This window comes from Leiobunum rupestre, chromosome 11 (genome assembly GCF_980474605.1).
Source record: "Leiobunum rupestre chromosome 11, qqLeiRupe1.1.hap1, whole genome shotgun sequence".
NCBI lineage: Eukaryota > Metazoa > Arthropoda > Arachnida > Opiliones > Sclerosomatidae > Leiobunum > Leiobunum rupestre.
Genome location: NC_143394.1, coordinates 52,083,504 through 52,110,890, shown reverse-complemented (window position 1 = coordinate 52,110,890; position 27,387 = coordinate 52,083,504). Strand labels below are relative to the sequence as shown.

Here is a 27,387-nt window from a genome sequence, read left to right as displayed (position 1 = left end):
ATAAAGCGGTAGACGTACGCCTGTACATATAATACTTCCTGCGCGCGTACCAGAGCTTCAATGAACTCGGGCTACACTTTGTACTTGAAATACATTATCACTTGGCTGCGTAATAATTAAATTCCCGGGAAAACTCAATTGTTTGCTCAGATCTTCAACCCCGCGCGTGACAATCGCGTATCTGGATAATACGCGTTAATAACGAGTTCGTGAATGACTCGGAAGCTTTTCGAAGTATTTTAGATTATCGTATCGCGAGCTGTCTAATAAACCAGAAAAATATTTGAATTTGTCAAATCACGCAGCAGTTTAGTGAGCGTCCTTTGAAGCGATCAATTATAGAAATAAAATGACGAACAATAAGGTTACTAACAACAACGTGCCTCAACAGCACCTGTTGCCACGCGTCTTCCGAAACCGAAACATGAGTATGCCACCTCTGCTTCTTCGGGAATCGTTGTCGGATTACGCGGAGTCGATGCAGACGGTTCGCGGGGATTCTGTCGCCAACGAACGCCGCAAAAACAGCAACAACAGTTTGTCGACGATGAAAGCGAAATTGGGGAACAAAATTGGTTCGTGGACCAAATTCAACCGTTCCAGTCAGTACAAAGAAATCGTGGACCAATCTAAAACGCTGTGCCGTTTGTATTTGAGGACGAAGTTAAAGACTTGCGTCTTTTCGAGGAAGAAATTGGGACTGCAAAGGCTTAAGAGCGTCCTTCAGAATAACACGGTGGATAACATCCCGCCCGGTACGTCCGAAATGCGTCTTTTTGGCGCCGAATTGGAGCGAATCGAACCCAAACTGTACGACAGTGTTTTCAAGAATGTCGGTCTGAAAGAAATCACAACAGCAGACGGCGTCGAATATTTGATGCAGACGATATGCCGCGAATTGTTCAGGAATGACATAACGTGGGGAAGAATTGTCGCCATGTACGTTATCGCTGGCGCACTGGCCAAAGACTGCATTAAAATGGGCAAGGCGGAATTCTTGAACTCCTTAATCGAATCCTTGGGGAGTTTCGTCGAACTGAACTTGGCGCAGTGGATCGCACAACAAGGAGGATGGGTAATACTGTTTAGTTATAGAACTAAGACACCTATAGAACTACAGCGGACAGAGGCAGCACTGTTTTCTGTTAATTGCGAACTTAGATCAACAAGAATAATCATAAATATCATAAGTAACATAATATCTAAAAGTATGACAATAAAAAAAGGATCATGGAACTTATTTTTAAAGCTATTGCTCAACCAAGGTTTAGTTGGGCAAATTCAGAGGTGTAGCCAGGGGAAATATGGGGCACGTCTACACCGCCCCCGAAATGAATGCTTGTGTTTCATTTGCTTCAGTTGTGGTCCAACCCCCCCCCCCCCCCCCCGAACCAAAATCCTGGCTACTGAGCTAAATGTTCCCAAATAATAATAAACTGCCCCCCAGGACCATATTATACTACTCAGTTCGGTTGCAAGTCCAAACCGTAGCTAAGCGACAGAAATTTTGGCCTAAAACAATAGAAAGGGTCATTCTCATTGTTTTAATGTTATTTATGGAATATATATGATAACAGGAATCCATAACGCTACTTGGAATGAATAACGGCTCTGATTCCGTTGTGGCGAAACATAACAGCCGGAGCTTATAAGCCGAGAGTGTTAGCTCCTCCTCCCATAAAACCACGTGACTAATGTGTCGTTTGCTCTGTCATCTGCTTGTTATTTAGGGTCTTTGGCAGAGTTGAAGGTTACTGATTGTCCAAAATATGAATAAGAAAAAAGTTATTAAAGAACTTAAAAAATAGTTGAAAACAGTATTAATTGAGAAAGTTGTTTCTTAAGTCAACATACTTTTAATATTCCCGACGCTTTAAAGACTATTCAGTTCCTGCAAGGAAAGATCTAATAATTTTAACACTTTGTGCCAAGCCCTATGGTATAGACTTGATCTTTACGGACAATTATTATTGCTCTTTTCTTTCAAAGCTTGGTCACAAAATACTGTCTTTTCGAAACCATGAATTAGTTTAATGACTCATCTATCGCGGATTCTAATACCGGAAAAACGTCTAAATCAACTAATCCGACGGGTTCTGCCATTTTTATCGATTTTGAAAACTAGCAGATGACTAATAAAAACCATGGGTTAAATTTACAAATACCGGTATATTTGTAATAACCAATCAAACGCGAGGCCTTTTCGTGACCTTATATTACGTCATTTATCGCGGTATAAGGGTTTTTGGCCCCACCCAGAATGTTCCGCCACAAAATACCTCAGGGGATATGGGGTGGGGAGATATTCATTCCAAGTAGCATAATGGATTCCTGATGATGTGCCATAGTTTAAATATCTGAAGCCTAGAGCTTTATCCACTACACATCTCTTTCAAGATCTTGCTCGTTTTATTCTAGGGTTGTTAATTTTCCGGAAAAATAAAATGCGGAAAAATTTCCAGAAAATTTTCCGAATTGCGGAAAATTTTCCGCAAATCGGAAAAATAAAAAATCTAAACATAAATTACTTTTCAAGGGTTTTTAATGTTTTAAACTTTTTATCGATTTAAAATGACTAATATCAGTAATTTTACTACAAAACAATAATAGTGTTACATTTCAACCAGTTTAAACTAGTCTATAGGTTTAGTTTTACTTTTAGATTAGAAAAAATGAGGTGAAAATGCCGCTTTATTTAAGTTTGCAAACAATATATTAGACGAATCATGGAATGAAAACGTTTTTAATATTTTTCGGAAAAATACGGAAAAGTTTCCGGAAAAAAGGCCTCGGTAATTTTCCGGAAAATTTTCCGAGCGGGAAATTTTCCGACTTACAACACTATTTTATTCGTTTGACACATGAACCTTCGCAGGCTCCCATTGATTTTTCATAATGCGAGTTTCCCAAGAACAGAAGAGTGCTTTGCGAAATAATACATTTTCATAGAAACAATTTCAGTAAGACCGTATTTCACACGGAACATACAATTAATGGACTGTAATTATGAGAATCTAACATTACTCGCGCTATTGAAAAGGTTACCATGGAAACGAAATCTCGTGATCACGAGTCACGCTAATCTATAAATTTTCAAAGCCAGAGAGCGCGAGGTACTCCACGTGTGCTTACAATCAGATGACCTAAATTCCGTTTCCTGTCTATTAAGTTGATCACGTGTTTTTTTCATTAATCAAAATACTTTTATGGTATACTTATGAGCAATTAGGTTACTTATGGTATATTCATCAGCAATTAGGTTACTTATGGTATATTTATCAGCAATTAGGTTACTTATTTTATATTTATCAGCAATTAGGTTACTTATGGTATATTTATCAGCAATTAGGTTACTTATGGTATTACACAAGATAAATTAGGTTACTTATGGTATTGCACATGATCAATTAGGTTACTTATGTTATTAAACATGATAAATTAGGTTACTTATGTTATTACACTAGATCAATTAGGTTACTTATGATATTACACATGAGCAATTAGGTTACTTATGTTATTACACATGAGAAATTAGGTTACTTATGGTATTACTTATGATAAAATAGGTTACTTATGGTATTACACATGAGCAATTAGGTTACTTATGTTATTACACATGAGAAATTAGGTTACTTATGGTATTACACATGAGATATTAGGTTACTTATGATATTACACATGAGTAATTACGTTACTTATGATAAATTTAGCTTTTTCGTTTTGACCAGAAAATCTCACCCTTTTAAAGCTGCCTTGAGCCTTCTCTCGTATGAAAGAGATATGATTGAATCCATGCAATAATTTAACTAAAAACGGTTTATTTTTAATTTTTAAGTTTATTTTTGTGGATATCGTCCTCAAACTACCTTGAAAGCAAAAATAAAATATTTAAATCAACCGTGTTTTAAAAAAACCATTAAGTTCGCGATATTTTAAGATTTTTTTGCAACTTGACAAGGCACCATTCTTTTTTCAAATTAAGCAAGAGTGCAATCATAGAGTAAACCACTCACATAGAGTGGAAGTCTATCAGCGAAACTTGTGAACACTTTTCGTACGCAACATATGGTTTTCAAGGCGTAAAATAAACAAGTTGGCCTAAAGGTAATGTGCAATATCTGGACTCTAAAAAAATGTAAAAACAACACCATCGCTCTTCGGAATATGTTTATTCACGCCTCGAAAACCAGTTTCATGCGCTTCTATAGGACTTTCCACTCTATGCGAGTGGGTTACACTATGAGTGCAACATTGATAAACAGATTTTTCCCACCTTGTCATATTTTGTATTTTTATTATGCGGTTGGTTCAGATGCATTTAGACATAAGGCGCTGTGGCCTTCATTTCAGGACTGTAGGCACTGCTGTCTACTAAATCATTAACAAATAACCCAAGGGGACTGACTGGGTTGCTTTAAAAAGTAATTAATACAGGGAATGAAGAAACAACGCAAAATTTTAGTTAATTTCGAACAAACTAGGTGCCGCTGGAGTTGATTTCTCACCATATCTCTGTAGTTAAACGGAATACGACCATTAAGTTTGGAATATTAATCTAGAGATCCAATCAAATCTGCTCCCCGCCAAACAAGTTTTTGAAAATTACGAATGTGCCGTCTCCTCTAAAATGACGAGAAAACGTTATCATATGACCCGTGGCGCCATCCGTTATTTTTGAAAGAAAAATCTTTTTGAAAACGCGTCTTATTTGAACGAACCATTGAGAGATAGACGGCGCCACGGGTAGAATGACAAAGTTTTCTCGTCATTTGGGAGCAGACGGCCGTATTCTTATTTTTAAAAAACTTGTTTCGCGAAATACTGAAATCCGACGTTTTGATTGGACCTCTAGATGAATATTCCCAACTCAATGAATACGACACATTGTTTTTGTTTTTACTTCAAGGTTTCGAAATCGTTTACTATTTAATTTCTGAAGAAACGAGATGAAATAAATTTACATACCAAGCCTTTTCTGTTCTGATGGTAGATGTCAATAAATTAAATTGAAAAGTTAATTTCGAAATAGTGTACAACATGCTTTAGTATGGTTGAATCATAATTATTGGAGGAATTGAAAACGAGGTTCGTAGTCCACCCAGTAGGGGTGCTAAAAGGTCCTTTCCAATTGGGTTTTTACACAGTTCCTTCCGGCATATCTGACCCCTAGTTAAATCCGGAGTGTGCCACTGAACCAGATTTTGACATTTTCGTAGGTGTCATTCACTGAACTGTTTTACAAGAAGGAGCCCTACAAATTTGCTCAGACTGTATTGCTAATTTTAACTATCATTATACTAATTTTTGCCGTGTTTATTATGGAATACAATTGACTTATCGTGATGTTTGTTTAAATTTTGTAATAAAATATAATTTTAATAACTGCCAACTATTTGTGTCCGAAAATTTTGTTTCATTTTCAGTTAACGCTTGCTTTTGGAGCGGTTGCATTGGTGCTCTACAGATGGCGTTTGGTAGTTAAATGTAACCAATATGGTGGGGCCATAGAGTTCTTCATTCGAGCAGGCCTCAAAGTGGGCCTGCTTTTTCTTCTCATGACTCGATGATCTTTATCTGCACCGTGATATCAACAAACATCAAATATGTCCACGTGGATTTTGTGTTGAGATATTTTAGACAGCATGTATATCAGACATCTATATCTTTTTTTTGTAAAAAAAATATCGTGATGGTTTGATATCAGAAGTAAATTAAGGTGTATAATAAAATGTACTTTCTCCAGTAAAATATAATTTTTGCTCAAATACTGCTTCCTTAGCTTTAATACGTTATAACTAATGAACTATTGAACTAGCACTACATGGGTACTATTTACGTGAAAATTATAAGAATTATTTTAAGCACAACATGGGTACTATTTACGTGAAAATTATAAGAATTATTTTAAGCACTACATGGGTACTATTTACGTGAAAATTATAAGAATTATTTTAAGCACTACATGGGTACTATTTACGTGAAAATTATAAGAATTATTTTAAGCACTACATGGGTACTATTTACGTGAAAATTATAAGAATTATTTTAAGCACTACATGGGTACTATTTACGTGAAAATTATTTTGAAGAATTCAAGTGCAATGGAAATAATAAGTGAGCCTTTATCTACTACTCTGGGCTATTCAATGTCTCGGGAAGTGTAGTCCACATTTTCTAGGGTATTTTTACAGTAGTTCTCCCTAAAAATGTGAACTGTTTGATTTCCCGAAATTTCAGTTTAGATATAGATTAGGCTTAACTTTTATGTTGGTCTACTCTCTATTAGAAATTAGGTAAGTAGTTAAAATTTATCAGAAATGAAAGTTAACCACTTTAATTATAATTTGGGTTTTTTGAAGCAGTTAAATTATTGTTTAGAAACGAGTCAGTGAAGATTTTTTTTGATAAGTGCGAGCCACAGTTCAAAAAGCGTAAGCACGAATGAATACTTTCCAATTTCTCGGTGCTACACTTTGGGATAATAATAGGTGGATTTTTCCCGCCTCTTCTCGGCCAAAAAGTGTACTCCTTTTAACGTCGGCTTATCCAGAAATTATGCCACAGAATAGCCACCGACAGCCATTTTGGAAAACGTTTTTACCCCGACTCAAAATATTCGCCACCACAGAATCGTAGGAAAATGACGTCGTAAGGAATATCTTCTTACCCTACTCCGAAATCCAAGAAAAGACCTCACCTAGTGAGTTTTCGTTGTGGTGGAAAGTAAAGTTTGTGGAGCCTTGGACAAATAAACTGCTGGACTAATATAAAAATAAGTGCGCGATATAATAAGCGAAGTGCCTTGGGTATAATATCTTTGTTCGTCTAACATTTTAACGCACTTGGTTTGACTTTGGGTGGAAAGGTTTCGCGATTCTCTCGATTGGTGCGCTGATGGGCAATGTAATTTGAAGAATGGGGTTTTGGCTTATTAGTCGAGTCCATTAGTTTATTTGCTAAAAGTGTAGCTAATAGTTTCCACTAAAGACGACAGAAAGTGTAATATCAATAAATAATTTCTTAAACATCTTTAGAAATGAAAGTCGTCGAGTAGAAGTACAATATCTCCAGAAAGAAGGCGAGGATACTGGGCGAGAAGGAGATGAGCCACAGCAGCATGAAGGAGCGGAACTCGTGGATGGTGATGGAGCTCTCGTGGCTGCCCTCTTCACCCTCCAGTTTCCAGTACTGAGAAATTTCGGCTTTCCATTTCTCTATTATCCCACTGTTCCTCAGCCAAGTCACGCTTTAAAGAAAACCAATCAATAAAAAGTGTAAGTAATAGAGTAATTTTTTTTATACTACACGAGGTTCTAGATCAGTCGTGTCCAAATGGTGTTCTTTAATAAACCTCGACCTTGAAAACGGTGATCTTGACCTTCAAAATGTTTATCTCGAAAATATATGCTAAAATTATTAGTATGATGTCAGCCGTTCAGCAAACTTGGGGTGATTATCCTAAGTGGATACTTTTCAAAACCGCACTATTTCCCTGTTCCACGGGAATTATTTACTTTACAAATTAATATATTGCCCAAGTGCCCAGGCTATTTGGGCTCCACTTTCTTCTCCTCGTAAAAAACGAGAATAAAAATAAGTAATAGGATTTGGTCGTCTGTAAAGTAATAGTTGTCTGCTTAAAAATCGAGGATCCATCACTCACAACAGGGGGAGGCATAGGGGTAACATAAAATCCAGACTGGCAGTGTGCTTCAAGACCAGTTTTTTTGTGACCCCTATGCTTTCCCCTGTTGTGAGTGAGGGATCCCTTTAATCTAGACCAGGTTAAATCTTGCTCTTTTATGGAAATCTGTATTACCCCGGCACCAACGCGAACTATTCAGAAGGACAGAATTGGAGTAAAGTGACGTCAAAGGCTACACTAGCAGCTACCCTGTTTGGAAATCTCAGAACTGATGTAAATAACCATCCCATAACCTCACCCGTGATTTAAGGTGTCGATGACGTCCTGGTCCAATCCTTTGCGAAAAGCCAGGGCAGAGTCGAGAATAAGGAACTTTTCGCTGCTGAAATGGAACTTTCCGGGAAAGGTCCGAGGAATCAAAGTCGTCTTGAAGACGGTGCTCGACTCTTCCCAGAACAAGACGGCTTGCCCCGCTTTCACCTTCGCGAAACTTTCGTTCGACATCAGCGTCTCGGCATCAACGAGGCCATTAGTTTGGTCCGATTGGTCCCAGACACTTCGATACGACGCGGTCTTGGATGTCTACGAAATTTCGGGTGTTTAGTAAAAGTTTCTGATTAGGTTTCACCTTAGTGTCTCATTGTCGTGTGTTAAATTTTAACTAACGGCGTAAGAGCCATTTCAAGAATGACTTCTCATCTTGGTGGACTTCAACTAAATAATAATTTATAATACGTGCTCTTAGCCTGGTCGTCTTTGTTAGGGCCAAGACTGTTTCTAAAATATTAACTTGTGGTAGATAATTATAGACTGATGATAAAAATGTACAGCGTTAATTATTAAATTGTAGAATTTAGACCGAACAAAAAGCATGATACTTGTAACCTTGGCCATGGATTTTGTAAGTACCTCCATTCTTCGCGACGGACCAATAAGTAAAAGTATTATAAAATGAATATTTTCCGAAATCCAATTCAGTCAATCCGAGATACTCATAAAATCAAGGTTGATTAACTTTAAGGAAAACGCGTTCACAACTTTTCTGTCAAAGAAATTGTTAGATTTGATTCTAAAAGAGTTTGAAATGACCTTAGGCCTAGCTTGACTTGAAATAATTAACAAGCAAACAAAAGCGATTATAAACACATGGGTTGTTTCCTGACTTTTGGCGGAAGTTAAATTAACAAGAAATATTACCCAAATTATCTTTTTGTGTCAAAGGGAAAATAATCTTTCGAAATATTTAGGAAAATGGCTTTTTTTATAATGTGTTTAAGAATGTATTTGTCGTTAATGATATGACAATGATGAGACGATCACCACGGTTAAATTTTCCCCTAGAACGAGTGAGAAGGGAAAGGATAATGGTAACAGGCTTGTGCTTTAAGCCCACCGAAAGACGTTAGGAACTGATTTAATTTTTTAGGGGAAAAAAGCTTACATTCTTGTTTGTTCAAAGAAATTATGTTCGTGAATAAGACTTTCATGTACATTTGATTTTGGGAAAAATTCTAAGGTTATTCAAAAAATGAAATCGCGACGCGACCGAAACGAGTATAGGCAGGGCCGGTGTTAGGGGGTAAGCGGGGTAAAAGTGCCTAATTAAAACTATCTGACTATTTCCAAAAAAAAAAACAAATTTTGGAGTAAAAATTACCTGGGGCCCGAAAATCCTAGTGCCAGCCCTGAGTATAGGTTTGGCAGCGGTGCCACGCAATTCCGACGTAGTGCCTATAGGGTCTAGTGTCTGCCATGCTCAAATTTGAGAATTGTTATGTTTTGATTATAACTCTAGATGGCGCCAGCACCTCTATTTCTAAACGCCCGTGTTTTTAAACCTGTAAACCCACCAGCTCACTAAGATCTCTTGGTAAACTCGCCATGTTAATAAGCAGTAACAATGCTTAAACTCAGGCACAACAAGAATAGCGTCTGCTAAAGGTTTTCGGAGGCAAGCAAACTCTAGCGATAGTTTACAATCGCTAGTTAATCGCATATTTAAAATGAATCATTTAGTCAAGTTTATTGTCTATGTGGCATTGTTTCATCGCGTATCCCACTTCATCACAAAGGTTCCTTCTAAGCTTGATTCAAAACAATTTAGGTTTTAAGTGACTCACTGCGTAAACTTGGGTAAAACGCCTATTGTAAATGAATAATAATAATCAGCTAGGCTAATACCCAAGGCACCACCTTAGGCCTAAGTCGTCAAGCGACTTTTGAAGCCATTAATTCAGGTGGCCGGGTTACAATGCGTAGGAGGGTGGTGGCAAGCCCTGCATGCCACGAGATCGAGCCAACAGCTCCCTACACTAACTATTACCGAAGGAGTGCAAGCGCGTCTGAAATTTTATTTGAAAGTCGCAGCCCGCCCTCACAAACCATAATTTGGGAAATACATATTCCCTGCATGAATGTATTCATTTCAACCATGAATAACCATGAATATCGAATTATATCATTACCCTTTCTACCATCTGAGGCTAAGATGGTCGGTGCCTTTCTGAGTTTTACGTAATCACACCAATCAAGAAACAGGAGTTTGTTTGACTTGATTCATGAAACATTTTCGGAAATGTGCGTTCTAACTGGTAAATAAAATTACTTGTAATTCTTACAACATTTCCTGTACTACTACAAAATCAGTTGATAACCATAAATACAGGTATTTGCTGTTCATATTTTAACCTACTTTCGTTCAATCGAAAAGGTGTACATGTATATTGAAATTTAAAAAAGAATTTCGCTCAAAACTCGGCGATGAAAATCAGCGTGTTCCATCGCGTAACAACTGAGGGAAGACTATTTAACGTCAGGAACACAAGGAAGAACTTGGAACCGGAACAGTTTTCATGTCCATGTAGATTTAACAATAGGCGTCTAAATCTTCGAGGAAATCACCAAGAAGTTATATATCCTAGAGCTAGGACCTGCAAGTTACTGCTTCTTGGAATAATGGACACTTTCACCTGTAAACAGAACGTCGTGTTTTTGCTAAGTTTTAAAATGTCAAAAAAGCTACCTTATTAAAAGGAAACAGTTTTGCATACCGTTCAGTAACTTTCTGGTCTTGGTTCTCGGAAATATTACTCTTTGGCGATTTCCTTGAAGATGTTTTAATGAAGCGTCTATTGTTTTATTTATTTTTTTAATAGTCAGATGCCGTCATCTAGTGAACGGAATCTAAAGTATAGGGACAAGGCACTTGACGCCATTTTGAGGGAGGGAAACGTCACGACATCGTACCGTTATAGCTAATTTCGCGCGCTTTTCCCCCAGTGGGTGGATTTGCAGGAGTGTGAGATAGAGCGTAGTGACGTTCTACCTCCCCCAACTGCCTTGTCCCTATTAATAATGGCAACTGTCTCAAATAAAAACTTCTAAAGAGCATAGCGGGATAAGCATGTAAAAAGTGCCCTCTCCTGAAATCTGTTGTTGTTGGTGTCATTCAGTTCCCTATCGAGCATGGCCAAATTTTGGAAATTTTTGTTTTCCTATCTCAACACCAGGGGGCGCAATCTCAAAAATGGGTTATTTAGTTTTTCGCGATTTTCTCAACATCTACGCTGCTGATTTGAATAATTAGGGTATCATTCGAAAGAGTTTTTTCACACGCACAAAATGTACAAAATTTCAAAACATTTAGTGATAAATTGTAATTTTTAGATAACTTTTAAAATTTTAATATTTTTTTTAAATATTTTTAATTGAGACACCACTGAATAAAAAATTGTTTTTTGTAACCTTTTTACCACTCTTTAGAAATCCACAATAATTTTTTTTTAAAAATATGGGGTCAACCTTAAAAAAATTATTGAAATTTTAAACAAAAATTAAAAAAATTGTTTCGTGCAAAATTGATACCAAACATGTTTCATATACTTTTACCACTCTTTATATGTATGTATAAAAATTTTAGTGATAAATTGTAATTTTTAGTTAAATTTTAAATTTTTAAAAAAATAAAAAATATTTATAAATGAGACACCACTGAATAAAAAATTGTTTTTAGTAACCTTTTTACCACTCTTTAGAAATCCACAATATTTTTTTAAATATGGGGTCAACCTTAAAAAAATTATTGAAATTTTTAGAAACAAATTAAAAAAATTGTTTCGTGCAAAATTGATACCAAACATGTTTCATATACTTTTACCACTCTTTATATGTATGTATAAAAATGTTAGTGATAAATTGTAATTTTTAGTTACATTTTAAATTTTTCAAAAAAATTTAAATATTTATAAATGAGACACCACTGAATTAAAAATATTTTTAGCACCTTTTTTACCACTCTATAGATATCCACTATAAATTTTATAAAAAAAATATGGGGTCACCCTTAAAAAAAACAAATTATTGAAATTTAAAAAAATAAAAAAATAAATTTCGGGCGAAATTGATACCAAACATGTTTCATATACATTTACCACTCTAACTTTAGCAGGGACCGATGAAAGTGAAAAAATATTTAGAAATAAAATAATTTATTTTTTATTTATTTTCTGCCTAAAATAATGACCAATACATTTTATAATCTTTTTCACTAGCTTTTCTACATCTATGACTTTATATTACATAATACGTTCAGCGGGAGCCGAATACAGCTAAAAAATGTTTCATGATTTCAAATTCTTTAAAAAAAAACGTTAATTTTTCTATTTTTAGATAACACCAAATAAATAATTTTTTTGTCACATTTTTATCACTCTTATGAAAACCATTAATATTTTTCTTCTAAAATATGAACCCTTTAAAATATGCTTACAATTTCACCGTCGTGTATGAATACCTTTTCTCAATAGACTGCCTAGATTATTTTGATTTTAAGAATAGTTTGAGCTAATAGAAATACTTTAAAATAACTCGCTTACTAATTAACTATTAACCGATATTAGTCAAAGTAGTAACGACTTAAGAAATTTTAGTTCCTAATTGTTTACTTTTCACTGGTTTAGTAGCAATGAAGTAGCATTAACTATCGTAAAATGACCGTTTCTCTACCTAAAGTTGGATACACGACGAAAGCAAAATTGGTAGGGGTGTGCAAAATATTTGGTACAACCAAATTATTTGGACCAAATACCAAATCAAATAACCGGTTTGCCAAATCAAATAGTGTTTAAAACTATTTGTCAAATATTTTATTTCTTGACCAAATAATTTGATATTTGAAAATAGCTATAAAAAGTATTTGGTAATATCAAATAGTTTGGTATTTGGTCAAATAGTTCCAAAATCAAATAATTTGGCGTCTTCAAATAGAATTTGTTGATTTCAAATATTAGATAAATTAGTCAAATAATCAATTAACCGCTAGAAGTTGTCTGGGTTTTCCCGCCAAAAATTTTAAAGCTCGTGCGCTTTGGCCATTGGCTGAACAATGGAAATATGAAAGCGAAACTAAAACACAAAGTAAGAAGCATTATAAGCTGGACCAGTGTAAAAGAAACTTGGTTCTTTACTACTAGTTAGTCTATTGTTTTAGTTAGATTTATTATTATTTAAATTTATTTATGTTAAACCGGCATTAATAAATGCTTTTATTTAAATAGTTTGAGACTTAAGTTAATTAGAAAAGTTCAAGATTAAGACTTGAGCAACTTACACTAATGGTAAGAAACAATTTAAAATTCCATTTCTATTAGACTTAATTGTCACTTAATACTTATAAATCTAGATAAAGGCACGGTTAACATATTTGGTTGGAGGAAATTAAACCTATAAAAGTAGTTATTGGATATTACATTGGAATCACTTTATAATTAACAAACTATAAATAGGTTGTATAAAAAAAATATATAAAAAAGGGATGATATTATTTTTTATTGTCAGCGATGTAATTGTAAATATTGTAGGTGCTAGTATTGTTATCATTTGGGCCGAAAGCTACCTTTTTTATGACTTGGTAATAAAGTATCTGTCTTTTTAATTTATATTACTTAAAATTTAAAACCATGGATCGTAATTTTAATATCTATAATTATAAATAGTTAAACTGAATAGTTTGATGATTAATTGATTAATGATAATTAAGATAGTTTCATTGAGTAATTGACTTATTGTTAAATATAAATGAAATGGAGGTTAAGTTATTTTACTTATTAAAATTGAAACTGGTTGTAGACAACTATTTGACACTATTTGAAAACCAAATTATTTGATATTTGATCTAGTATTTGATATTTGAATAATATTTGGTATTTGATCAAATATTTTTAACCAAATACTATTTGACCAAATTATTTGACTTTTCAAATATTTGATTTGGTATTTGATGATCTTAAAAAAAATATTTGATATTTGATTTGGTCCCCAGAAAAAGGTATTTGCACACCCCTAAAAATTGGACATTTAAAATCTAGGCTTTTTAACGAATGCGTGATTAGTCTAGTAAATATTTATTTCCTTACAAGTTCGAGGTTGTGACAATGCAATGCAAAAGAATTTAGCTACATTTTGGTAGGAAAATGATATATATATATATATATATATATATATTTTTAATTTTATCGAGTGAAAAGAGTGAAACTAAAAATTATAAAATCGCCTTAGTTATTTTAAAGGGTTATATTTTAGAAAAAAAATATTAATGGTTTTGATAAGAGCAAGAATGTATTTATTTATACTCAGGGAGAATGAATATGTCGAGACTAACGACGGACACGTTGAGGCCCTAACCCCCGTCACGCTAAGGGGGGGGGGGGACGAAAAAAGGAGGCGATCTTATTTTTTGCGTCCTCGCACCAGCGTTAATCGCGTCGAAAAACGTAATTTTTAAGAACCAATGAGATTGCAGTATTATTTGATTTTATTAAAGGGGAGGAGCATACCGGGGGGCCCAACGGGTGGTATTGGAGAAACGCTAAAAATAATCTCGACATATTCATTCTCCCTGAGTATAAATAAATACATTCTTGAAAAGAGTGATAAAAATGTGAAAAAAATTATTTATTTGGTGTTATCCCAAATTGAAAAATTAACTTTTTTTTAAAGAATTTGAAATCATGAAACATTTTTTAGCTGTATTCGGCTCCCGCTGAACGTATTATGTAATATAAAGTCATAGATGTTGAAAAGCTAGTGAAAAAGATTATAAAATGTATTGGTCATTATTTTAGGCAGATAATAAATGAAAAATAAATTATTTTATTTATAAATATTTTTCACTTTCATCGGTCCCTGCTAAAGTTAGGATGGTAAACGTATATGAAACATGTTTGGTATCAATTTCGCCCGAAATTTATTTTTTATTTTTTTATTTTTTAAATTTCAATCATTTGTTTTTTTTAAGGGTGACCCCATATTTTTTTTATAAAATTTATAGTGGATATCTATAGAGTGGTAAAAAAGATGCTAAAAATATTTTTAATTCAGTGGTGTCTCATTTATAAATATTAAATTTTTTTTGAAAAATTTAAAATTTAACTAAAAATTACAATTTATCACTAACATTTTTATAGATACATATAAAGAGTGGTAAAAGTATATGAAACATGTTTGGTATCAATTTTGCACGAAACAATTTTTTTATTTTGTTTCTAAAAATTTCAATAATTGCGGATTTCTAAAGAGTGGTAAAAATGTTACTAAAAACAATTTCTTATTCAGTGGTGTCTCATTTATAAATATTTTTTTATTTTTTTGAAAAATTTAAAATTTAACTAAAAATTACAATTTATCACTAAATGTTTTGAAACTTGGTCCTAACACGAGCTGCTAATTTTCCGACAAGTTCGAACCACTTTAGTGGTGAAGTCGTTTATCTTTTTTCTTAGCTAATTTATCTCATTTTTAGTTCCACATCGATATGTCTTACGTCCGCCGCCTGAAAAAAGTTGAAGCCCGAAAAACAGGCCAAAATAGACACGGCCTAATAATTAATAAAATTGTATTATAAGTAAAAAATTACGAAATAATTAATAAATAAATATAAATTAAATTATAACTTTAATTAATAAACAATTATTATATTTTATATCAAATTTATAAAGATGATAAAATTATAATTATAAATATAAAAATATTTATGATAAATTTATCGTGTTCCGTTCAAGAGATGGCGCCTCTAGACCTAATATCAAGATCAACAATGAATTAGGGCGAGGCTTCTGCATAACTGCATATCACCGAAACTATAGTCCCAGGTTCATCCTGGCGTAAATCGATTCTTGCTTATGCATTTAACTGAGGTGGTATTCCTTTTTAACGAGGCCATATTATTCAAGGTAATAACTGGTCGGCAATAAAATCAGTAAATGCCATTTTCTTACCATGAAAAACAGTTCTACCCAAGAACCTTTCGCGACAAATACTGGTAAGGTTGGCCTAGCCAGCAGATCATCTAGGGTGTTCAGCCGATCGACCTCCGTTAGGACTGTCATGGCGGCTTTCATTTGACCCGTGAAAGAGTTCATCAGGACGAGGATGACCAACCACCAACTAGCCATGATCAACTGGGACGATCCTCGTGACACATCCGATGACATTGCTGCAAATAAAAAATTGTACGAATTTTTGGAAGGTTTATTTTTGAAGCAAGTATCGACTCCATTCGTGACCCTATAATAGCCTTGGAAACAAACGTTTGCAATCTGCTGCTCTTTTGTGGGTTTTCTCAGCTCTTTTGAAACTATTTTTATTAGAGCCGAAACTCGCTTCCAGCACATACATTCGCAAAATAAGGTTCCGTATATATCCCAGAAGTATGAATAAATTCTCTTAGCAATTGATGCCTTCTTGGTATTCTGATAATGGTCTACAAGTGCCAAACACACAATGGCAATGATGGCACTTGTCAGAAACGACACCCAGAGCTATAAAAAGCCAAACAGAACCGTATATTCATTTCATTTGGTCCGATAACAGAGAAAAATATTTACGGTGGTCGTTAATCGTTAATCAGCTAGGCTAATACCCAAGGCACCACCTTAGAGTCATCTAGCGACTTATAATGCTTTAAACAGGTGGCCGGGCTACAATGTGTAGGAGGGTGGTGACAAGCCCTTCGCGCGACGTGAACCAACAGCTCCCTACACTAATTATTACCGTTAACCTCTACAAGTTCACAAAATCTTTCCTTATTTTAGTCCTGAGAAAACAAGATTCCAGAGGATATCAATTTCTATTTTGGTTTTATTCATTTTATTGTCAAATACGATTTATATTTGTATCTCCTAGATAAAATTTAGGGGCGGATAGCGGATACACCCTTGACGTGGGCGGCCCAGCACCAAGCGCGGTTCACGGCAATGGGAGGGCGCCCCCCACCATGTGACTTGATGATTTGTTATTACACCCATAGTTCAAAAAAATCAAATCACATCAAGATTTGACAAAATCAAATCACAACAAGATTTGACAAAATCAAATCACAACAAGATTTGACAAAATCAAATCACAACAAGATTTGACAAAATCAAATCACAACAAGATTTGACAAAATCAAATCACAACAAGATTTGACAAAATCAAATCACAACAAGATTTGACAAAATCAAATCACAACAAGATTTGACAAAATCAAATCACAACAAGATTTGACAAAATCAAATCGAATAACAAGAGGATAAAGAAGAAAACGTTGACGCAAAGGATGACGAAGAAAGGAAGTTGAAGAACAAGACGCCGATGAATTGGAAGTTGAAGAACAAGACGCCGATGAATTGGAAGTTGAAGTACAAGACGCCGATGAATTTGAAGTTGAAGAACAAGACGCCGATGAATTGGAAGTTGAAGAACAAGACGCCGATGAATTGGAAGTTGAAAAACAAGACGCCGATGAAGAACGAGACGTCAATGAAGTGGATGTTGAAGAAAACGACGACGAAGAACTGTTATTTTCATAACATAAAATAAATGCGATATTAGCCCAGTAGATAAGGCTTGTGTTAGCTCCTTCGAACCAACAGGAATTCGTCAATGATTGTATCTGTAGACAAGGGATCCACAAGAAACTCTTTCTTTCTAGATTTTTATACAATTTCAATAAAATATTTAGAAAGTAAAGAAGCTTTCTAATAACCACATATTTAAAGAGGAAATATCAGCTATCACCGTATTCCCTTTATATAAGTTGAACAATAATATAAAAAGCACATGCCATTCCCAATAAACTCGGTTGGCATGCCACCACCCACCGACGCAGTTTAAAGGGACCCTCTTGAAAATCAGCTATGAGCTGAAGTGGATATCCCTTCTTAGAAGAAGCCTTAATTATTATTATTAATATTATCTGCCACCATCCTCGTACGGTAGGGGGCCCGAGACGAGCTTATAAATGGAACACGGTCAGAGGGGTCGAAAGGGCCGGGTGGTAATTAATCCGTCAATGGTCATTACTTGAGGTGAGACCCCGCCGCCAAAACGCCGGGTAGCCTAAAAACGACTCGCTGTTTAAAATATTTTGTTTTTATCTTTATGAGTTAGAGAAAGAGGTTATTTCACCAAGATAGTTTCATCTATACACATTTTATATACACTCTGCTCGAACATTTCGAAAACTATTAACTAAAAATATATAGTTTTTGCATAATTGGGTTTGGGTAGAGTATTTTTATTGAATTGGGTATTTTCTAACGGATTTTTCATATCGGAGGTGGCCATTGGTAACTTTAGTAAATAGCTAATACGCTTAAATGTTTCAATCTATAAATAAATTCAGCTCCATTTTATTTTAATTCGTATAACCCAGCGGAGGACGCAAAACAATCTTTAGTAGCGCACGCTACTTTCACGAGCTACAACACGCGTACTGAGTTGCCATGGCTACGGACTGGATTTGGTTTAGGCTAGTCGCTATTCAAAGTTGTACAAAACAGGTGTTTAATAATTTTTCGCAGCCTTCGCCATACAATAGAATTAAAATTTTCATCTTCTTCTAGTTTCAGATTATTTTTTCCGATTTAATACTCTCTCCCCACTGGTTTAAGGGGTTTCCCTCGAGTTCTTCGGTTTCCCCTTTCATAAAAACTTGTCGAGGTTAACGGTAATAGTTAGTGTAGGAAGCTGTTGGCTCGATTTCGTGGCATGCAGGGCTTGCCACCACCCTCCCACGCATTGTAACCCGGCCACCTGAAATTATGGCTTCAAAAGTCACTTGATGACTTAGGCCTAAGGTGGTGCCTTGGGTATTAGCCTAGCTGATTATTATTATTATTATTATCATTTGTCCGTTCGTTATCAATTACTCACCGTTCCTTCGAATGTCCTGAAGAAGCTGAAAACGCCCTGAGGACGCGTGGGTGCTCCGCCACTGAGCATCACCAAGGAAATGGGCGTGTACGTTGCTCCGAATGGGAGTGTCTTGAAGCGCTGGTATGTTCGAGTCAGGGGTCCAATTATTACGTCCGTTTCCTGTTTCGATTAAATGGAACACAGTAATAGACGTTCAGTAAAAATAAAGGAAATTTGGCCATCAAAAGTATTGAAACATGCTCCATCCTAGGCACTAGGCGCTCAAGCTACTGATATATAATTCAAATGTACACAGTTAGTTTCCGTGTGGATTCCCAATACTTTTCACCGGTTCTGGTACTAAAATTGTTTACTTTGTACTACGAATTGAAGTGTACAATTTAGTTCCGGACTTTTACCTGTTCTGAAACTGAAATTTTACACCATAGAGTAACCCACTCGCATAGAGTCGAAGGCGAAAATTAGTTCGTGGCGCAATACGTATTTACTTTTTAATCTATACTAAGTTGCAGGCTCAGAAATTATCTATAGTACATTTGGCGGAAAGATCTTAGCACAAATTTCCGGTTTATCATCGGCGGGAATTTCGAATTTCGCCTATTTTCCGTGGAATTCCTGATGGTTCCTACGCGTGTTATAATAATTCATTTAAGAAATGTCTATTGCGTAAATTTCAAAGTGATCTTTAAAAATTTAATGTAGATTAAATCTCGGCATAACCTGTTCTATACTTACCCTGGATTCGCCAAACGGTTCTTTTTTAGGTATGCCTCGCTTGTACTACTAAAAATACATTATTACAACGGCTTTTAGATCTGATCTATGTTAATTAATTAATTATAACTTTGAAATATAATGCAATATTTTATAACGCGCCAAGTATATACTTAGAAATTCAACCGTAAAAGGCCAAATTCGAGATTCCCGCCGAAGATTTACCGGAAATTCGTGATAGAATTTATCCGCCACATGTTCTTGATATTTTGCCTTTCTTAACCTGCTAATGAATTATAGATAAGGAAAATATGGTTTATAAATCGTGAAATATCCCTATGAATTGTAATTTCTTCAATTTATACTGCTAAGTGGAGTACTAAATATGTAAATTTTAAGCAGTGATGTGGTGTCCGCATCCTCGTTTTGGCGTAAAATTCACGTTCAATAAAAATTTAAGACTCCTCTTGATCCTGCCAAGGTAGTGAAGGTACATGTACCATTTTCATGTGGTAGATGGATACTTATCTCGAAGAGATATATTAGACAATTCTCACATTTGAATTGAACATTTCACTTACATTTTTTAAAGCCATGCCAACGAGTCCAGTCCATGCCTTTCGCGATTTTGGTCTTCCAAACTCTCCATCTTTCGGAAGTACAATGCTAAACCTGAAATACAATACACCCCAATTATTTTCAGGGTGACGAAGTGGGTAGCATTTTCGCCTCGCAGTTAGAGGGCTCGGGTTCGATCCCAGCTTGTGGCACTGGGTGAAAAACTCGGAGCAGCCCTTTCTGCGTTAAGTTTGCAAATTATCTCCCTGTCTGTAAACGGATGTTCTTCCGAGTTTTTCAGTTTCCGCATATCAAAGATACTAGCGGAGACCTTAAAGTCATAGTTAGTGTAGGGACGCTAGTGGTTATCTGTGGCAGTGCTACATGTAGTCGCAACCCTCCAACGGTGTTCAATTTTTCCTCGGGGCAATGCGCGTTATAAACCGAGCGTATCTACGGGATATTTTATAATATAAAACCAAGTTAAATTTATGATTGAAGTAAATTTTCTAAATAAAATTTCTGTTAACATTTAAAATATTGTTATTATACAGGAGGTCATTAAGTTAATGAAATTTCGTCGATATATTAGATTATTATTCGATGAGGTTTTTTAATAAGACAAACTTAATCTAGAGCATCGTAAAAAGTTCTAAGAATAAAGTAATACTAGTATCACGTGACACGAGATGACAAATGCTTTTTCCTATAGACCAAAACATTTGCCCCCAAAATGGCGGCCATGGCCAACGGTATTGATAAGAATCTTTGGTTCACTGTGAACCAAATATTTAATTTTAAAATCCAAAGGCACTAACATTTTTTTCAGAGAAGTATGTATGTATGAATGTAATATTCCTTTTATTTCATGAACAAATTACAAAAAGGAATATACTGTAAAAAAAAGTACCGTTTAGGCAATAGAGATATTGCCCAAGGGAGGTGCCGGGCAGCGATGCGTTGAGCCAAATATTCCGCGGGACGTGGTTTTCCGGTTGCTTCCCGAATACGACGATCAATGGTATGGACCAAAGCAAAACTATGGCGGCCGAAAGATCCGAGACATTCTCCCGCCACCGCTTTAAACAGATATCTGTTTTCAAGCCCGACACGGGCTGTAGAAGAAGACGCCAAATACGACGGAGCCAAAGGGTCAGTCCCACACCAATGGTTGCTTTCCGTCGTCACGGGATAGACCTGGAGGCTCCAGAACGGATGGAACATCGGCTGAAACCAGAGCGCGTTTTAGGATGTCATTAACGGCGCCATGCCGGGAAAGCCAACCGAAACTCTTTTTGCAGCTTAAGCCGTGTGTCCCGTAGGAGTCGACTTAGGTGCCACAATTGCGTGTGTGAGGCACACAGATGCGGGCACCCAAACGGAGGCCAATCGCAACCCGAAAGGAATCATCGTCTAGGTGGGCACCGAGGGAAGTCGACGGAAGCGCGTTTAGCCATGAACCGGATTCCTTGGAGCCAACCGAGAGAAGCCGAGCTTTATCGCGATCACTTGACCCGCCATCTGAAAGATGCTTCACTGTTTTTTCAATAATAGGGGAATCCCATACTCTTTGATGACTCCAATGGTCTGGAGAAGGCAAAGCCGCCTTCGTCAAAATTTCCCAGTGACGAAGTGCATCGCTAAAATCCGGGTCAGGAGAAGAAGAAACATAGACCGGGAGGATACTTTTCACCAAATCAGCGACGCTGGAAGTGGACGACAAAAACGCTGGGAGAGCTATAGTTTTGAAGCATGACGTATTCCTAAGCCGCCTTTGGCTACGGGGAGAGAGGACGGTTCCCAAGAAGCTTCATACATAAGCTTATTGGTTACGTTCTAAAGTGACTTTCGAAGAGTTTCGTCGAAAGACCCTAGGTCATCTTCACAAATCCACACAGGAGCGCTGCGCAGAAGATACGACACCTTCGGAATGGCCAAGGAGGTTTTGAGGAGGAAGAAACCGTGATGGGCTGAGATTTTCTCGACTTACTTGCTATGCAAGAGGAAAAAGCTTCAGTAGACAGGGGCGCACCAAGAAGCGCGTAATTAGGTCGCGCGATAATTTTCCTTCCAGAAGCTGCCGCGGCGAACATATATCGAAAGTGCTGGTCGTTAAAGCCGCCTGGTTTAATAGTAATAACATAATTTATTAGTTAGTTGATTACATTCCTACTAGAAGAAGTATCGGCGAAGTCATTAGGGGACTTTTAAGCTGCACGCAGACATTATATGGGAGAAGAAAAATAATTTACAAAAAATTAATGCTCTAAAAAATTTCAATTCCCAAGATTATAGTTAACACCAACAATAATTTGTTAATCTTTACAATTGGACTCCCGAACAATTATTTTAAAGGAAAAGTCCAGTTTGGGTAAAACTTGGGTCTATTTGAAAGATCATGTTTAAATATACTCAAAAATATCAGTCGTAAAATTGTATCTTTTTTTAATGACGAAAAATTAATTTTTAAACGAGCGAAATTTACCGCCAAGCGATCTGCCATTTCGTTTCGCGGTGACGTTTAAGGACTTTAATCACGCTCTGTTCGCGCTATAACATCGCTCTGTTCCCTGCGCGCGCTTGCTCCGCGTGCGGTCTGCGGAGGGAAGGCGAAAGAAAAAGGCAGCTCGCTTGGCGGTAAATTTCGCTCGTTTAAAAATTAATTTCTCGTCATTAAAAAAAGATACAATTTTACGACTGATATATTTGACTATATTTAAACATGATCTTTCAAATAGACCCAAGTTTTACCCGACCTGGAATTTTCCTTTAAACTTATTGATACTAGAAGCTTCGGTTAAATTTAACGTATTAAACAAATTTATACCCTTTTAAAAGATAGAATTAAGTTTTATGTTAGTATGTGGGTGAGTACCCTCCAAAATTGGTTTTTGCCTTGGATCGTAATTATTACCCTTATAATTAACAAAAACATTAAAAATGGGGTTATTAATCGATTTATAAATAAACATCAGCATACTATAAGTATATATTTCATAAATTTTCAACAGTTTTAGTTTTTTTTTAAATATACTCGGTATGAGCTAGATAAGGAGCATTGTTTATAATCCTAACAGCTTTTTTCTGGAGAACAAACAATCTATTTATGTTATGGACTGAGGTGTTTCCCCAAATGAATATACAATAAGAAATATGGGTGTACACAAATGCCAAATAAAGTTTTCTAAGTATTGTAAAATTAAATAATTCACAGTTTCATCTCATGATATAAATACTATAAAATAATTTATTGGCAATATAATTTATATGAGCATTACAAGTTAGGAATTCATCAAATATAAGCCCAAGATATTTCGCTTCTGGTACTTTCAGTAAAATATTACCATCAATATTCAGATTATATCTGTCAACAATAGGTTTATTTCTCGTTTTGAATAGCATATATTTCGTTTTATCTTTGTTTTTAGTAGAGTATACTTGACCCAATCATTAATATAGTTTTATTTAGTATTGGTATTTGCATAAAGAGTTTCGAAATTTGTGTTCGAATCTAGGTACAGTGTCATCTGCATATAAAGTTAAGTTATCATATGGTCAAGAAGGGCTAAATCATTAATAAATAGATTAAATAGCAGAGGCGATAGTATTGAGCCCTGAGGGACTCCTTACTTAACTTCCTTTTCAGAAGAATAGTTTATATTTACTTAAGTTTGAATGTTTCTATTTCTTAAATAACTCTTCAGCCAGTACAAGGTAATTCCACGAATACCCATGAGATTTAATTTATAAAGAAGTAGACCGTGATTTATAAAATCAAAAGCTTTTTGAATCGATAAAGACAGCCATAGCAATATTACTATTATCTATCGCATCTATGATGCCTTTGTTTACTTGTCTAAAGCATATTCAACACTACAGTTATCCATACTGCTTTTTTACAAAACTTTGTAACCGCACATAGAATGATTTATCAAATATTTTTGCGAAAACCGAAAGTTCAGAATTAAGAGCTCGCATTTCGACGGGTTTACCTCAAGCCCAATGTCGGACGAATGCTCCTGCAGATCGTGTAGATCGTTCAAGACGACATTAGGAAGATCACCCAAAGATGAATTATCCAGGTACCATGTGTTGAACTCGGATTGCATACTGTATGCTACATTTTGCACGAGAAGGCAAAGTTAAGATGTGACGGGCCTTTCTAGCATTGACTCAAAAAACCAATACAATTCCCGAAGGTCCTCGTGAACGCGTTCAAGGAGGCGGTCGCGGCGGATCATGTTGAAGGCATTTAAAAAATCAATTTTTAGCAGAACCTTTTGATCTTGATGGGGATGGTTGACAAAGCGGTGGGCAGCGTGGGAAGCTGCTTCGGCTCCGCCCAGAGTACGAAACCCAAACTGCGTAAGACGATGTTTAAACCCAAGAGTTGGCGATATGCACGCACCTCAACTTACATGTAGCTACCAAACGGCGAAATGTGTTGCCGACGACGCACAAGGAGGCCCCATATAAAATGCGACAAAACTCCGACGGAACTCGGACAGCTAGCGTGAGGTTGCATAGATTTGTTAGGGATTTCAGCAATTTTAAAGATAATTTTTCATACATATTTTGGACTAAAAATTAGCTTTGGTTTATAAGCCTTGTCTGAAAAGGGTCTAACGCGTTAGCGTATATTCAAACTCTCGATTTTGTAACATTTTCCAATGAAGACTAATTATTGAAAGAGCTTACGTGAAATTGTACTTGTCCGCCAAGACTTTGCAGAGGTACGGCCAGAAGCCTTCCCTGGTGGTGTTCCCATCTGACGACACCTTCAAGAATGGCGGCAACTAAAAAACACAATCATGACATAAACTTGGTCAGGGCTGTTGTTTCTGTTCGTTTTTACAGACAAACAATTAACGTATCTCTTTCCCTGGGAATTGATTAATAATTTGCGTGCATTGTTAAATTAAATTTTAATTAATGTTATAGGCCCATTGGACCGAATATTTTCCTAAAAAATGGAGGGTTTCAGTTAAATGAGACTTTCGGAATTATAAAGCTCTTTTTATATTAAAAACTCTTTGCTAAATAATAAAATAACCAATGGCTTAGATTTAAGAGTTGCATTCAATAAATAATTCCGGCAATTTCACTTATTAAACTTCACTCTTTATGAAAAGAGTATTATAGTCCTGAAGCTATGGCACCATCTTTAACCTAAAAATTGTTTTATTTACCGGTAGAATTGCTAGTCTCAGAAACTGTCCTTGGAGATATCCATTGAAGTTAATCATACTAATATTTGGAGACCAACACTTTGAAAGCCAAGACGTCCACTCACTCGCGGTCCTAATTCTCAAATGAACACGAACACATCGAAGATATAATATACTTTCCGAAAATCAATCAATTACAAATATTGGGATGAATCTTATATTTTATTTACTCGTATGATAATTAAATTGATTTTTCATTCAAGAAAAAGTCACCCTTCTCTGGATAATTGCATAACCATGTTAAAAGGCTTTGTAAATATCTTTACATACTGACTAGTTAAATATTGGAAATTCCCAATATTTCACTATTTATTTCGTACAGTATATTTATATACTGTACGAAATAAATAATTATACATCAATTTTCGTTTTCCGCAAATTTCGAAGTAGACTATTATAGGAAACTAAAGATTGACACTGCTTGATGTCGTCAGAAGCGAATAATACCTTCCTTCGAGGAAGTATCAAAGCTCCAATAGCCGCCATTTTAAAATAATAATCAGCTAAGCTAATAGCCAACGAACCACACAGGCCTTAGAGTCAACTAGTGATTTTTGAAACCAATTACTGGTGGCCAACAACAGAGTTTCGCTATATACGTACGTTCAGTTACTCTCACCGTTGACACTGATGAGGACATGCTGGTTTCGAACTACACGCTTTTTCTTGTTTCCGGTTTCCGGTTTGACGTCACTTGTTTTTTATTGAAAGAAAACATAAAACTTTAAAATACGTTGTAACGTACTGCGTAATTATAGGCTAATTATAATAATGTTTTTTACACAAAAATAAACTTTGAAAAAAGAAGACGTTTCAGATTTATCAGGGCCGGAATTTGATTACAATTTGTAACAGTATTCGATTCTCTCTTCCTTCATGAAAAGCGAGTGTTTATGTCAAGTTTCAATAATTCATCTATATTTTGCAAAATTATAAGTATTTTTACTTTTAAAACCGGTTAATTTTCCAACAAGCCTTGATTTTCTGTAAACAAAGCTTGGGGCAAAGATGTTTGGGAGTTTCAAAGAAGAATCACAACTCACGGAGTATAACCGGACTTATGACTTAGATGATCAATGGTGAAACAAATTGTAAGTAAAAAAGTATCATACTTAATCTGTTACGTTACTTATAATAAGGGATTTCAGCTCGTGAGACGAACGATTATAATTATTCGCTTTATTGGGTTTTTTTAACATTTATGTCCCATTTTCCAATCGGTTACGGAATACAATTGTCTTAAAATAAAAGATGAAAAAATTAAATTCACTTCAGATCTTCAATGCTTAGAAATACAGTGTTTAGGCGGTACCTTGATTGGGTAATTTGGCACATGGCCCCGAGTGCACTCAAATCTGGGCCTCTATTTCGATATAACAGTATAGTTATTAAAGAATTGCCACAGTTCAGGGAAAGGTCAGGGTATTTTTAAACCGACCAAACACAAACCTCCACTCTAAATCAGGAATGTTTAGTTTTAAAAAAGTAAAGTTCAGAGGCGCGGTTAGTATTTCGTTTCGGGGGGGGGAGGGCGGATACAAAAATTGCTGATACAATCATATAATTAATTGAATCTGCAAAATTATTGAAGTTAATCACCTTTTTAACCGGCGATGAGGTTTTTGCGAGGGGTCGGACATTTACCAAAATCTCGTACACTTTGTCTAAAATCGCAAAATCTTTTAACTCTCTCTATGGTAAATTAACATTGAAATCCCAAAATCACTTCAAAAAGTAATGATAAAATCGCCAAAATCTCTACGAAATCCGTACAAAATAATGGCAAGTGTCCGACCCCTCGGCTTTTTGTGATTTTGAGCAATAAATGGTTAGCGCTTTCGCCTCGCAGCAAGAGCAGCCTGGTTCGATCAAAGCTTGTGGCACTGGGTGAAAACACACGTTTGCAAGTTCTCTCCATATTTATTAAAGGGGTTTTCCCTGAGTTCCTCGGTTTCCCCTTTCCCTATAAACTTGTAGAGGTTAACAGTAATAGTAAATGTAGGGAGCTGTTGGCTCGCGTGGCATGAAGGGCTTTCCACCACGCTC

The 27,387-nt window shown here is 35.6% G+C and overlaps 2 protein-coding genes across 5 annotated transcripts; one reads left to right on the top strand and one right to left on the bottom strand.

Moving 5' to 3' along the window:
• On the top strand, positions 1–25,490 carry LOC149923274 (bcl-2-related ovarian killer protein homolog B-like). Of its 4 annotated transcripts, none has more exons than XR_016477364.1 (3): positions 1–1,075; positions 7,035–7,274; positions 25,309–25,490. XR_016477364.1 is itself a non-coding variant. In XM_090163748.1 (2 exons), exons 1-2 carry the CDS (start codon positions 350–352, stop codon positions 5,565–5,567), a joined length of 870 nt encoding a protein of 289 aa, XP_090019874.1. In that variant the 5' UTR covers positions 1–349; the 3' UTR covers positions 5,568–5,732. The 4 variants fall into 4 exon arrangements, 2 of the variants coding, with proteins under 2 accessions (XP_090019874.1, XP_090019875.1); XR_016477365.1 differs by lacking the exon at positions 25,309–25,490 and adding an exon at positions 15,444–15,458; XM_090163748.1 differs by lacking the exons at positions 7,035–7,274; positions 25,309–25,490 and adding an exon at positions 5,424–5,732.
• On the bottom strand, positions 6,947–19,009 carry LOC149923275 (glutamate receptor-like). Its single transcript, XM_090163747.1, has 5 exons — positions 18,839–19,009; positions 16,317–16,461; positions 15,919–16,136; positions 7,944–8,227; positions 6,947–7,246 (listed from the first exon to the last, which is right to left on the bottom strand). Exons 1-5 carry the CDS (start codon positions 18,905–18,907, stop codon positions 7,021–7,023), a joined length of 942 nt encoding a protein of 313 aa, XP_090019873.1. The 5' UTR covers positions 18,908–19,009; the 3' UTR covers positions 6,947–7,020.
• Positions 25,491–27,387: the final 1,897 nt, after the last annotated feature.

Coding starts and splice junctions, on each gene's coding strand:
- LOC149923275 (XM_090163747.1), bottom strand. CDS start 18,907: ATGCTCAGTGGCGGAGCACCCACGCGTCCTCAGGGCGTTTTCAGCTTC. Junction 16,462..18,838: donor TCAGGACATTCGAAGGAACG/GTGAGTAATTGA, acceptor GGCTTTTTATAG/CTCTGGGTGTCGTTTCTGAC. Junction 7,247..7,943: donor ATCGACACCTTAAATCACGG/GTGAGGTTATGG, acceptor TTTTCTTTAAAG/CGTGACTTGGCTGAGGAACA.
- LOC149923274 (XM_090163748.1), top strand. CDS start 350: ATGACGAACAATAAGGTTACTAACAACAACGTGCCTCAACAGCACCTG. Junction 1,076..5,423: donor TCGCACAACAAGGAGGATGG/GTAATACTGTTT, acceptor TTTCATTTTCAG/TTAACGCTTGCTTTTGGAGC.